Here is a 15,508-nt window from a genome sequence, read left to right as displayed (position 1 = left end):
GAAAGCAACTCACCAGGGATTAGTAAACCATGGATACAAAAAAACTGGAATTGATCAAGTGGAAACCCATCTATATCTTATAAGTAGAATGTCACGATATAAAACTCACCATGCCCTCAAATCATTATAGGGATACACTTTATGGTAATCCACTTACAAAGTTAGATGGTTCTTCGTCTGTATCCAGAGAAAATGCTGGTTCACATTTGATCAACGCAGACATCTCCATACTTTTTGACAAACCTGTAAAGTACAAGAAATAGAGCTCTTTAAACAAGTCCAGAACACATATTCAGAATCATCCCCTTCAAAACAAGAATTTATCCATACAAAATAGGAAGGATAACAAAAGACTAAAATTGGCCTGTATGTATATCTTTGTCTGTCTGAGCACTACACATTCAACCCACCTCTTCTGAGATTTAAGAGCTTGACAAAACTTGGCCCCAATCTCTTCATGACATAGAACTACATGTAGCAGTTTACTAATGGTGGAGTTCGCTCAGGAATGAGAAAATCATGCAAAAATTATGTAAATGGACACCTGAAATAGCGGAGAGGAGGAATTCTTTCTTTACTCTTGCCAGGGACTCACTAAACTGTCCCTATAAGTATTCTTAATTACACTGAAAATTTAAACTGAGACAATGTCAATCTCTGCAACAATTTTCTGTGTTCCTATTCACCGGAGCAGTTTGCTATGGTTTCTGATAGAGCTTGCATCACATGTGGCCACAGGGCTGCCACATTCTGTGAAAAATAATAAAGCCACAATGTTTGAATGTGTCATGGTGAGTACCGGATGTATTCGCGATGTAGTACAGAAGTAGAAAAACCGCTGTTCTGCAGCTCCCAGACCCACATTGCTCATGCCCAGACCACAGGACTTGTCACTAGCCTTGTCTAGTGTGCTGCACCATGAAGGATTCTTCACCTCCTTTTCGCACCCTTGTTGGTAAGATTTATTGAACATCACTACCTTAATTCACTTATTTGTTACTAACTTTTCTCATATCCTGATGGAGTTATGGGTGTGATCCTTATAAAAACATACCAATTTGGTTCTGTTTAACAACCAGATGCCCTTCCTTATGCCAATCCTATGTGGAGTGATGTATTCAACTATTACATGTTCAGGGAAGACATATAACTTAATATGAATACAAGTCCACAGTTCTCAACCTAGAGTGCTAAAATCCCAGGCAAGGAATCCAGTCTGCAACTACAGCTCACTATATTGACCACTTAACCAAGGAGCTGCACTCTTCTGGTCTGGGGTCTAAGGGCAGATCCTCTTCCTGATAGCACCTGTCTTTCCAGGTGAATATTCCAACGAGGGGTACAGGAATTCTACCTTCAACAATCCGAGGAGAAAGCCAGCGCTCTCCCTTAACTAAAAGTGTGTCAAAAATAGTTCATAACAGGTGTCGCACACAGAAAGAAAATTTTCATTGTAAAGCTCTCATATCCTTGCTGCGAAAGATAGCCTAAAGACCCAACAATGTGCAGCTTGAATGACTGATCATAATTACTTTCTAAAAACTGCCTCATGTCTGTTTTATCATACATGTCTATATTGTATGGCACTTTTTAATAATCCTACTTTTACAACTTTCCATTCTATCACACTTATTTTTCACTATGAAGAAAAGAGCTTCATGATCACTTACACCACCTACAGTATCACTTGGGCTTCTCTATACAGTTTATCCGGTTTCATCAGCACCACATCAAGAAGATTCTACCCTCTAGTTGGTTCTATAATTTTCTGATTCAGTTGTTCTTCCAAGATTAACTTATTTGCCATTTGTTGGTCATGTTTCCTGTCATTCACATTACTATACCAATTGACATTTAGTAAACAGAGATCCCCTGTTACAATCACATTCCTTTTTGTGTTGTTTCTGAGATAACTGATTATGTTAACAAATAATTCTCCAACAATGTCAGTTCCATCCTTTCCAGGTCTGTACACCCTAAAAACATCAAGCTGCTTATTATCTTTACAGGTGAGCCTTACACCTAGGATTTCACATTTCTCATCCTTAACTTTGTCATCCTCTGTAGGTGGGAGCAGTAAAATAACAGCCACAGTACCCCCTACCTATCACAAGAGGAGACTAAAAGGGCCCCAGGGGTCCTTAACTTGGAAGCATGGGTTGATGGCCACGGGGCTCTTAGTTGAGTCCGGCCATTTCTTTCATTTACTTGTGTCCGCTCCTCACTTTCACCTGTCCTATCTGATGTCCCTTGGTCAACTCTTGTTCTTTTCTGACCCCATGTTATTAGATATGGAGACCTAATTGGTCTTTCATTTTCACACTCTTTATGGCCCTGCTCTTTCTTTGGCCAATACCTTCATGTTTCAAAGTGTTTTAGCCCTTCCATTTTTCTCTCGACTAATGTCAATAGAGGATGGTTGCTCAGTTGTACTTCCTCTTAAAACAATAACCATCATTACCAGCTTAACTTTTTCATACCTTACAAATGCTCCCTGTCCTTCCCTTCCCATCCTGTCTCTACAATAAACACTCCAGTTCCCTCAGAAAATGTCTGCACCCATAATATCACTTCCCAGCCATGATTCAACTCCTATTAACATATGGTAAATGTACATCTATTCAATTACTTAATTATATTCTTTCCTTTACAATACTTCTACAGGGTAACATTAATATGTTTATGTCATCCTTACTTGACTCAAACTTCCTGTACTCTCATTATTTCCATGTAGGCATTTGACATGGTACTCAATATAGCACACCAAGATCTGTTCAAATTATCAAGAAGGTAAAAGTTTCTTTAAATAAATAATATGATACCTTGTAAAAAAAAGTAGTTAAAGAGAATAAACAGTATTTCACTAGCAAAACAGTTGAAAGCCTTTGGATTGTTGTAAATATTGCTGCTATTCATATTGAAATATTGCATAGTTGGCATTAACAAGAAAATTTACCAGCTGATTCCTGTATCCCAATATTTGTAGTTCAAGTCTCAGATACTTTAGGCTTTAAATCTTTGATCTTTCAGATCTTAAAAGCAGTTTTAATTTCTGTTAGCTTCTAAAAAAATAAATCCTTTCTAATCAACACCATTTAGAATTGAAGTGTAGTTATTTTATTGTAAATTACCTTCATTGTTTTATTATTGTGTAATGGTCATGTGACAGATGAAAATCGCTCTACGAATTTAGTTCTGACTACATTTCCATTTTCAGTACCAACCACCGAGTAAACAAACACACCAAGTATAACTGTAACTCGTCCCATGCGGAAACCATACGATAACGAGGTAACAAATGACTATAATATTTATTACACTTATTCTTCAAACTACTCGAATAGAGGGATGTTGTCACCACTTACTTAATCCACTATCGTCAGAATATTTATTTATCCACGAAATTATCATCCTTGATATTATTATTATTATTATGATTATTATTATACTCAACGGTTCCTGGCACTGTCACGTTTGATTAATATCGTCATTATTATGCGGGACGCAAACACAAATGGTTATTACTGTTATTATTATTATTATTAGTATATCCCTCTTGTGATTATTATTATTATTAATGAATAGGTGACTCTAGATATTATTATTATTATTATTAACGTCACTCAAGAGGTTATTATTATTATTAATGTCACTCAAGATTATTATTATTATTAATGAACCGGTCACTTCCGCCAAAAATGCATTACGATATCGGTCACAATTACAATTATTTCACTCCCATATTTATATTTATCATTCAATACTGTGTTAGAGTGTAAACTTCTGCACACCTCTTAAAGCTTACCATATCACAGTTCCAAAGTACTGTAATGAACATTTATCAGCATACAATTTGACACACTTGCTGTTCTGCATCATAATTTAAGTCCTGCCACAAACCAGTTTCTCTCTTTATGTATAAGCCAACACCATTTACAGGTATTCTCCCTTTGCTTGTTAACTGCGCATTTTCAATATAGGGCCTACTTTATCACAGAAGGTAAGAGCAGTAAATATTATGACATCCTCATCACTCTAAAAAGCAGCCTTGCCCCAATTTAAATTGAAAATTCACCCTACTTTCCATATACAGTGAAACCTCGGAATGCAAGTAACTTGGTCTACGAGTGTTTTGCAAGACGAGCAAACATTTTAAATAAATTTTAACTTGATAAGCGAGTGACGTTCTGCAATACGAGATGCCTACATTTTTCCCTCCCCTGTGCCTTTGTTGAATGGATGAACGTGGTCTTTGGTCCTGTAGTGAAGAGATACCTTTATAAGTTAAAAACTTCATTTTCCCGTATTGAACTGAGATTCACAATTAGAATTAAGGAAGGTTCAACCTTTTCAATACAAAATGTGTTGTATAAGATGTTCACAACATATTATTTATTATATTGTTAGAACCGGTTTCGATGCTTATTGCGTCATCTTCAGCTACAAAAATTACAAATGGGCAAAGTACTTATCATAAAAATTGCATAAATGACTCTTGCATGGCTGAAAACAAATGATGGACTGCTTTTGTCCTTAAAGGCTAGAAGAAAATGAGTACAATATGATGATGTGATGTGACACATAAAAGCGTAGTAGTTTGATGAGTGAGTATTGTGCATAAAATTGGTCTGATGCTTTGAATATAAAAGTCTGAATGTGATAATAAAACGAAGTAGTAAAATTGCCCACTCTTCTGTTGTTGTTCAATTAAGACACATAAGTCCAGGTCCGATGTTATACGAGGAGGGCAAGACCAACAAAAAGATTTTGTCAAGGCCGGGACACCTGATGTTAAGCGATTGAATAAGGTTGATCTTCAAATTAGTCTCAGCTCAACAAGGGTGGTGAATCTTAAAAGAAAGGAAAGAAAAACTTAGTGAAATATAAATATAAATATAAATGGCCAAGCATCAGACCAATTTTATGCACAATACTCACTCATCAAACTACTACGCTTTTATGTGTCACATCACATCATCATATATTACTCATTTTCTTCTAGCCTTTAAGGAGAAAAGCAGTCCATCATTTGTATTCAGCCATGCAAGAGTCATTTATACAATTTTTATGATATGTACTTTGGCCATTTGTGATTTTTGTAGCTGATGACGCAATAAGCGTCGAAACCGGTTCTAATAATATAATAAATAATATGCTGTGAACATCATATACAACATGTTTTGTATTGAAAAGGTTGAACCTTCCTTAATTCTAATTGTGAAGAAATAACTTTCAGAAAATAATCTGCCGCTCAAAGTCTTGCTGATTATGGACAATGCTCCTGCTCATCCTCCAGGCTTTGAGGCCTTGAGGACAACATACTGACTGGAGAAATTCAAGTTCGTTAAGAGTACGTTCCTTCCTCCCAACACTATTCCAGCCTATGGATCAGCAAGTCATTTCGAACTTCAAGAAGCTATACACCAAAGCACTACCCCCCCTTCAGCGAAGCTTCGAAGTGACCGAAGGAATAAACCTTTCCCTCCGTGAGTTTGGAAGAAATTATTTCGTGAACTGCCTGAAGATCATTGATTAAGACGGGGATGGAGTCACCAAGAGAACTCCACTTCCGCTTGGGGAAAGCTGTGGCCTGACCGTGTTTCTGTACATGACTTTGAGGGGATTATTGGTGACAGCAAGCTGCCGATTGTTGATGAAATTGTGTCCTTAGGGAAGACTATGGCACTGGAGGTGAATGACGTGGACATTCAAGAGCTGGTGGAAGAACATAGCCAGGAACTGACCACCAACAAACTAATGAACCTGCATCGCGAACAACAGGAGGATTTTATGGAGGAGATCTCATCGGGGGAAAAGTCAATGGAATATCTCACTTCAACTGAGATTCAGGAGAAGTGCAAAATGTGGGAAACGGTGCAAAATTTTGTAGAGAAACACCACCCAAATAAGGGTGTAGTAGTGCAAGCAATGAACCAGTTCAATGACAACGCAATGCCATATTTTCATGTCCTCAAAAAGAGGCATTGTCATTGGACAGGTTCCTCGTTAAAGTTGCACGAAAAGAAAACAATTCCAGTGAGCCAACAGATAGCAGTGAATCTGTTCGTGAAATTCGTGCTACACAGTAACTTTTCTCATGTCATCTCTCGTCTCCCTCACACCAACAATGATTCAATGGTAAGGTAAAGTGCACTTTAATTTGTTTTACATTATATTTTGTTTTAGAAATGGTATGCGAATAAATATTTTTGTGTTGTGGACGCATCATCCACATTTCAATTGTTACTTGTGGGAGAACTTGCTTTGATATATGAGCACTTTGGATTACAAGCATCAAGGTTCCACTGTACATTTATGGATTGTAAAAAACAAATGAAAAATGTGTACCAGTACCTATAAGGTTATAACATTGTACAATTTTAGCAAGTACTGGTAATTAGACTTGCCCTTACAACCTGAAAGAAATTTTTCAGCCAATTTTGCTCTTTCTTGCATTTAGTTCTGCAAAATAGGGTTTATTTGAATGGAAATAAATGTGCTGTATAATGTAGCAACTAACTAAAAAGATGACATGGTGAATACATGCATAAAATTAAAGTTGCACTTGGAAGTTGCTACTTTACCCTTGTAAAATGAGAAAATAGCATTACACAATCTTTATGAACTGAATTTCAAGTATAAGAAACAAATAACCATCAAAATCACTTAAGTTGTTCTTTGAGAAAAATAACACACATACTATGAGAGGTTGTGATCATAATAAAAAAATACCATATCGAGGATAACGCAGATAGTACATGTCCGTATTTACAAATGTGCACAAAACATTAGCATGTTTCATTACTCTTCTTCATGACACTCTCTTCAAGATGACAAAAGCAGTCTCTGAAATAGTGGTTTTACTAAACTTGCAGAACAACACCTAGCTTCAAAAGACCAGTAGCACAACAGCAAAGGTGCCGCTGCAACAAGACCACAACCCAGACGAACTGGGCAACAAACTTTGCGTCATCATGATGTGCAAGAAAAGACAAGTGTCCATAACTGAGTTTTGTACCAGAGACTAGTAAAAACATTATTTACAAGCTTATGTACATTATGCAAATGTCTTCTTCTTAACAATAATAACTGAAGCATAGGGAAATGAATATACAAGCAAACATGATTTCATAGAATAATATAATAAATATGAAACAAATATGCTCAGAATATAAACATTGAATATCACATACTTAGTAGCAAGTATAAAATACATTGAGATATACACCTTAAAAACTAGAACTGCAAATGTAGGATGTTGCTAGGTTTGGAAGTTGCAGTATCTAAGACTTGCACAAGACAATGAAAGAATCCTTTTCTACACTCCAAGGTTGGAATTGAGGAACAAGATTTGTTGTGCCTCTTTTCCATGCAGTCTCGTTCTCCTGTCACTGAAAACTAAGCTCCCCTTGGAGAAGACTCGTTCACAGGGTATTGAAGTAGATGAAACACGCAAAATTTCTTGAGCTATTTCACTCAAGAAGGGAAACTCAACTTTGTGTCCATACCACCATTTTAATGCATCTTCAGTCACATTCTAAGTATCTCTGGACTTCAATAATTGACCTGGATGTAGGAGTCCCTTGTGGAAGTGCTTGTGAAAGACATTTGTCCATTAGTGACCATGGTGAAAATTCATCTCTGTTCTCAGCAGTGAGATTTTAGGGTTTATCACCTTCCAGAGACCTAATATTGCAGCTTCCTTTTAGAGATTTCCAGTGCTTGGTGATTTTGGAAAGCAAATTTCTTAAATCTTGGATCAAGAAAGCTATATAAACCAAGAGTGTTGCTCTCTTCAATATGGCCAAATCTCTCCTTGAGCCCAGAGCTTAATGTTTGCATGATATTTTCTGACAAGTCAGTAAAACTTTCAGTACAAAATTTCTCATAAACTGACTGTAGCCCATTAGCCAAAACGATGACAGGTGATCCAGATATGTACTTTTTACCACTAGCTGCTTTTGTCACAATTTCAAGGGGCTTTAATATTTTACATATTTCATGGATAACTTTCCACTCTTGGGTGTTCAGAACAGGTAGATCTTTGTCAATGAGTGTTGTGGTGCTTTTGATGGCATCTTCTAACTCACAAAACCGTTCGAACATGTAGAGTGTGGAGTTCCATCTTGTTGGTACATCAAGAATTAACTTTTTTACTTGAGCGGCTCCACTGTTCCTCTGGAAATTCAGTAATTTTTCAGTTGTTTAAGAACTCCATTTAACAAAATTTCACTGTTATTTTTATTTTGTTCAGGAGCCCATCAATTAAGTGGATAGCGTTTGTCACAATAATATTCAGCTGGTGAGCAAAACAGCTGAAAAGCTTTCAGTGAAGAAGGTCTGTAATAGCTATTTTGATGTTGGCTGCATTGTCTGACACTGCAAGCACGATTTTATTTTCCAATTTGTATTCCCTCATTATCCTTTGTAATTCCTGTGATAAATTCTCACTTGTATGGCTTCCTTCTAAAACACAACATTCTAACAGGACAGATTTCAGCTCAAAATTACCAGTCAAGAATTGACAGGTAATGGCCCAAAAACTTTCATTGTTTATGGAAGTCCAACAATCAGTCGTAATGCACACCTTCACAGCTTCCATCATATTTTTTACCTTATTCAGACACTGTTCATGTAACGAAGGTATCAAAGTTTTTGAAAACGTCCGTCAATTTGGCAGTACATATCCTGGATTAACCCTGGACCGCGCACGCCACTCCGTATCATGCTACTGTGCGCGCGGCGGTGTTTGGACCGCACAACGTAGTTTTGCCAACTTTCTCGCACATTATGTGAATTTTATCGTTCTTAGGTTAAGAAAATTTATTGATATAATTGAAAGATGTCATGTGTATTCTAAAAAGGGAAACATATATACACTTCATGAAATTGAACATGTTTTAGAGAGCACACAAATACAAGTCAAGAAAATTCAAACACGGGACTCCTCTACAGTACATAGGGTTATGAAATCAAATAGCAGATTACTGTTCCCAATGAAATGAAGCACATTTAGTTTTCATCTTCAGCTTCTTGACTGCACTTTTCACAGGTAACCGTATGCTGACTATGATTGCGGCACACATTTCGACGACATAGGTCACAGGTAACACCAGTCTTCATATTTTTGTGCGTTCCACAAATGAAGCAGATTTTCTTTTGTGATGCACACTTCATAGTCTGCTTGGCTTCACGAAACATAGATAAGAATACCTGTAAATCACTTGGAAGAGACAGAAGCTGAGCCCTTTCTCGGAGATATACCTCCATCAGACTCAATCCCAATTCAGTGAGATATTTCCTTCTCACACAATCCTTTGATGGGCTGTTGGCCAGAAATATCTTGTACGAGTTTATACCTGCAATATAGAGTTCACGAAGAAACACTACAAAAGGCCATCGCCTGGTTTTCCTTGCTGTTGAATATGTAGAACGCATCTGATCAACAGTATCAGTGCCACCGTTGGTCCCATTATATTCAACGATGACGAATGGTTTATTAGTTGTGGGATTGATTTCACCTGTGTCGTGCATAGTTGATAGAAGAAGGACAAATGTCTTCTTTTTCGTCACATAGGACACTAGTGTCATATCAGGTTGGAATCCAAACATGCTAGAGCCCACCTGGCGAGATTTGTCTATTCGAAATTCGGGAGGTATTTCCCTTTTATTCTTTTTAGTGTCCCGATGAATGTCAGTCCTTGCTCCAATAGGTATTCGGCTAATGGAATGCTACTATAGTAATTATCAGTCGTAACATTCCTATGTGAATTCTTTATTGGATCAGTTAGTCTTTTGACGATGTCCATCAGTTTGTTGGAACAACTGTAAGGACCTTCGGCTTGTTTGCCACAGTAGAGTTCCAAATTGAACATGTAAAATGTTCTACTGTCGCACAGAGCGTAGAATTTGAGCACATACTTAGCTGGTTTTAGAGGCATATACTGGATAAATCCACAGCGGCCACGGAAAGCTACCAACATCTCATCAATTGTTACAAACTCCCCAGGAGAGTAGGAACCCTGACAATTAGCAACAAACTTCAGATGGAATTCCCTGATGGCTGCTAATCTGTCTGTCGCAATTCGTACGTTTCTAGTACTTACGTCATCAAAACGCAAACACCTCATCAAAAACAGAAAGCGCCTGCAGCTAAAATTTGCTCTCAGGATTATCATTCCAGTACCATCTCGTGACCAAAGTTTTAAAGTATCTGCACGGTTGCCCTTTTTAGTTGCAATAACAAATAATGCCCCCAAAAGTGCCATAATCTCGGTACGTGTAGTATCCTTGCAGTCCCTTACTTTACGATTCCGGATTCTTTGACCGACTCTTAGCAACGTAAATGTTAGTATATCTTACGATATCATCGATCATTTCTAGGGAAATTATTTGCAGGAAAGCATCCATCGGTGTTGGAGTGTTTCGTGCACGTGCTTTTGGCCCGGGAAACGTCTTCACGATATTTTTCGAACGGGTTCTAGAATCCTTCAGAACTACAGGAGTGCTTTTCCACATCGTTTCACCATATTTTCCAATATAAAATCTGACGTCATTGCACCCCGTGTCCTCTTCCATTGGAATATCACTCGTAATAGATTGTGCGGAGTCACTAGAATGATCATCATCTACGAACCCCTCTCTTTCAAAATCGATGTCACTTTCGTAATCACAGTCACTGTCTACTCCATCTTGCTCCGAGAGTTCCATAAGACACTGTTGGAAGTCATCAGGTTGCATATATCTTCTTCGATCCCTGTAGCGAAAAAAATAAAAACAGATTACTATATTTATATACGTATAATACTTCATACCTGCAATTATATACATAATTAAGTATCCACCTCCATTAGTCACTAAAACATTCTGCAAGGAACGTTGTTACAGCTGAAATAATGTATAACACCGCTTGGAACAATAAACGTAAGCTCAAAAATATACATATATTTCTGTGCGCGTTGCGGTGTTAGGACCACTGCCGGCAAGCTGAACGGTGGAGGCTGTCTTCACGACTGTTCCCACGCTGAACTGAAGCATTACACAACTTATCAGTAGCGCTGTCTGATGCTTAGCAGAATAAGCAAAGATTAGCAGTGGACGTAATCGGGCTGAGTTCGCATTAATCGATAATACGAATCAATAATTCAAAAGTGCGGTCCAAACACCGCCTGCGCGTGCGGTCCAGGGTGAAGTGCTGCGACAAATGCCTTAAAACCCTTGTTTTCAACTATTTGAAAAGGCTGAAGGTCATATATTATCATTTGAGCAAGTAGTTCATCCAGTTCCTTTTTTTTTAGAGAAGGTCACTTTTCTCAGTATGTATGTTGCAATTGAACTTTGACATAACCGTCGCTGAACCTGACAGACTTCTTGCACTTCTGTCGAAGCTGTGCTGGTTGATGGAGTAGGTACTGCTGAAGCTGTGCTGGTTGACAGAGTAGGTACTATTGAAGCTGTGCTAGTTGATGAAGTGTGAGTGGGAACTGCTGGGCTCGATGACGGAGGCTGAATAAAAACAATGAAAAATACATTACGGTACCCATGTCATGGAATTATTGGTATTTAATTAGCCTCTTTTAATTTAATGTAACATAATGAATATAATATAATTACCTCATCCTGTCTTACAGTACTGGTACTGGACATGTTGACTTCTGCTGTTCTATATGGATAAGATATAGTTGGATGTTTTCTTTGTATGTGTTCAGTTAAATTAGTAACAGATGTTCGGTAAGACAGTTTCTGGCTGCAGATATCACACTTGGCATATTCATTGTCAATAGCCGTGAAAAACTCCACACAGGACTATTACGCTGTCTGTTACTAAACATATTAATCTATTATTATTAACCTATCTATCTATCTATATCTACCTATCTATTTATCTATCTATGTGTTATTATATATAACTATTACAAAGAATTAATTGAAAATATTCACTACACGATGCACTTGTGAGTTAAACAGCACTGATTTACTGAGAGACCAACTACATAAAAACAGGAATGGAAATGGTGACTCCCTTGATCTGTGAGGCAATTGGGGGATTTTCCCTGCTGTAACAATTTTTTTTTAACTCAACGTGAAATAAATCGAACATTAATGAAAAGTTATTTAATAGAGAGTTTCTATTCTATAAATATATTCATGGACCATAGATTTCAATTATTAAGTTGCTTAGGTAGAAGAAATTGAACGTACGTACCCTATTCTCATCTGTGTTTAAAAAATACAATCGCGCTATCTCTCGGCTACCGGTAAGCCCCTGAAACAGAAGTTCGCTTTACTCAAGTAGTTGGTAGTTATAACCTAGGTAGCGCTGGCTTCCCATAGCTACAGCAGATATCATAGACCTGTGAACGTGATTCAAGTAGATAACGTAAGCGATATTTCGTAAACGATAATTTGTCACAGATTCTTCCGTCACAGCGTATCTGATATATCGGTGACCAGTGTAGCAGGCTGTGATTTATCGACCATCTCTAATCGCAATGAATCTGCCGCCCGGGCGACTGCCCTAAATAGAGATCTTTATTGATCGATTGATTGGTTGATTGATGAACACATCACTCCTCTAAAAATAATTCCGAGTAATTTTGCATAATTTCCACTTGCTTATATTGTTACAGACTTTGGGTTGTAAGGTGTCAACTTCTGCCCCGAGGACGTCAAGCTGCACCAAGCTTTGGACACACCCAGCACTAGAAGCCATATAACGAAAATTAAATATGAACCAACTTTCATATACCTACCATTGCCATATAAAAGTCGCAAAATGATCTAAAAAGAAAAGTAACAAATTCATAAGAAAAATAAGTCAGTTTGAGGGTTAGGAAGGTCCCCCTATTGCCTGGCACCAAATACAGTAGAGACAATACACGACACTTATGGATTTCGCCTTGCTAAAATGGGAGACAATTCGACGGTGGCGCTCCTAGTGACTTGACCTGAACAAATCGCGCTAAATTCAAATATCAATGGAAATGTATATACGGAAAGGGATAAATAAATTACGTCTAGAAAGAAAGTGGTATTGAGATATTAACTTCGAACTTGCTAAAGCAATTCTGGATAAATGAATGAAGAATTATTTAAAAGGTTATTATTCAAAGATTGAAATTAGACATATAAACAAGGTGTGAAATGGACTGCTGTGAAATGGCTTGATCTTTCATTTATGCATTACTTTTTTAGCTTTAGCATACCTGCCTGAAATCTTACGGTTGGATTTGTCTTTTTTCCTCATTTAAAAACATTGTATCATCACATTAAGACATTTGTCAATAAAAATATCGGCACATTCCTTACACATATGATGCAATGAATTAACATTTAATAGCTGGACAATTTTCCTCTTAACATGAAGCCTACTAACAGAAAGAAAATCTATAAAATCCCGGCTTTAATCTGACAAAAGGGATAAAAGAAAGAAAAGTTTGAAAATGTTGTCGATAGTGATGCTTTGAGGAATATTTACGTACAATTAGAGTAAAAATGTAACATACCCTTGACTGTATAGTCGAGGATTTTTAAAGTCGCTGGCCTGGAAATGATCTGAACAGATCTTATAATTCTTATACAAGCGTAACGTCCCTTCTTTCTTGTACACTTTATCCAAATCGCTTCTGTGACATTTCAAAACCCACAGATCACACCTACAACAACACATCGGTATTGAAGGTTAACTGCTGCACTATACAATAAAATATGCGTATTATATTTTAAGCCCGTTAAAACATGGGTCGAGCAGGTCAGAAGATTATGAAGTACTATATAAATCTCTGTCACTGGAAGAATATATATGCAAACACAATTACTTACATGTTCTTGTCACGAGGGAACCTGAAGAACGACCGCGCATTTTTCTCTACTTCGTAATTACTGCAGCCAAACACAGCACATACCTTTCCTCTCATGTTGAGAGGAGATATCAAGGAATGACACACGCTACTATTTAATTATGTCAACTCACTGAAAACGCATAAATAACACCAAAAACTTCATACAGAAATACACGTGCTCTTATGACAGAATCAGTACCGTTCAGGTCTATCCGCTAGAGTGCGCTCCAATAGCTGTCCCTCGATATCTCGCTCAGTGTCGCGTATTGTCTCTACTGTATTTGCTGGCACGTACCACGTTCTCCGCGAGTACTTAACAGCATGACGGTCAGTTCGACACAAAACTTTCGTTTCGTTCAGACCATTGGACTATATTCAATATTTGTTCAACACGCACAGTCCTAAAACCACGCGCGCTTCGAGTTACACTTTGTGCCGAAGCAGCAGAAAGCTCTGAATATAATATTTTTAAACCGTTTCACGTGCCCATATCCCATGAAGAGACTTAATCGGTGATTAGCGCAAGTTCGGAATTAAATTATACAATCAACACTGGCGCAGTAGCTTTTAACCATATTTAGCATCAGTACTGCCGTACGTTCCAGTAATTAAAATTACTAAATGACTAAATCTACAACACAGTCCAACTTACCTTCAGTTCGCATGAATGGAATGGCTTACGAAACAAAATGTCTGCACAATGTTCTACAAGTCTACAGGAAGCTATTCTGAAATATAGGGACAAGTTAGAAACTAATTAGTTGGGGGCGGATTTCTTGACAAGTCATATTTTTCCCCTTAACATTACATCTTATAGTCTTGTATTTTCAACACATTTCCAAGCATGATAATCAAAATTAAACAGGTTTTATTGGGTAGCGGTATATAAATGCATATTTTGGCTTTCTTAAGTTTTATGGCATATTTTGATCAAAATATCATTATAACGGCATATTTTGTAATTTTCATTTGAATTTCGTTTTATAAAAATCAGAATAAGCTCTAGAAATTATTTTTTCAGGATAGACTGGAATATACTACTGAAGAACCATTCTAAAGTAGTGCATGGAATGTTTCTAACAGCTAGGAGCTATTGTTTGCTAGCTGGGTCTTTTCCTGGAAACCGGGCTATTGTTTACACGGAAGCAGATGTCTTGTCTTGTCTTGATAATTTGATGGGCTTCGCGTGATAGCGGGGTACTCAGTCACAGATGCTATAATAAAACTCAAAGTACGAAGGAGGCGAAAATGTAAGAGATAACATTGAAAGGAGTGTAAGACTTCAACTAGGAAGCAGAGGTAATTCTGCGGTTATTTGTCATTGTTCTTATCTTTCTCCTTCGCCCTTCCCTCTTCCATCTTCAACACACTAAATGACCTTTGTCATTAGGGAGCTTCAGTTATTCAGTTCCTTTCAATATGCCTAAAACGAAAGTCTCAATTTGTGGGATGTTGCGATGTTTTGTTCGAGAGTTCGGTGAAAACATATTCAGTATGGATGGAGTGATATTATTCTGTAAACTGTGTGAGATAAAAGTTACTGCCAAAAAAAACGCTTCTCTGTGCAACAACACAGTAATACTGTAAAACATAATAATTGTGTAACTAGATATTCTGCACTCGAAAACAGTCAACGTCTGCTATTCGAAACCCCGATATCAAGTTCA

The 15,508-nt window shown here is 37.4% G+C and overlaps 1 protein-coding gene across 1 annotated transcript in view; it reads right to left on the bottom strand.

The window, feature by feature from the left end:
• The window catches only part of LOC136866945 (zinc finger and SCAN domain-containing protein 26), a 95,999-nt gene extending 81,463 nt beyond the window's left edge, over nucleotides 1–14,536 (bottom strand). Inside the window, exons 1-2 of the mRNA XM_067144034.2 lie at nucleotides 14,494–14,536; nucleotides 158–243 (exon numbers count right to left, since the gene is read on the bottom strand). Coding sequence (XP_067000135.2) covers nucleotides 158–243; nucleotides 14,494–14,506 — 99 coding nt within the window. The 5' untranslated portion in view covers nucleotides 14,507–14,536. The remainder of the gene's footprint in view (nucleotides 1–157; nucleotides 244–14,493) is intronic.
• Between the last annotated feature and the right edge of the window lie 972 nt (nucleotides 14,537–15,508).

This window comes from Anabrus simplex, chromosome 3 (assembly GCF_040414725.1).
Source record: "Anabrus simplex isolate iqAnaSimp1 chromosome 3, ASM4041472v1, whole genome shotgun sequence".
Taxonomy (NCBI): domain Eukaryota; kingdom Metazoa; phylum Arthropoda; class Insecta; order Orthoptera; family Tettigoniidae; genus Anabrus; species Anabrus simplex.
This window is presented reverse-complemented; position numbering and strand designations above follow the sequence as displayed.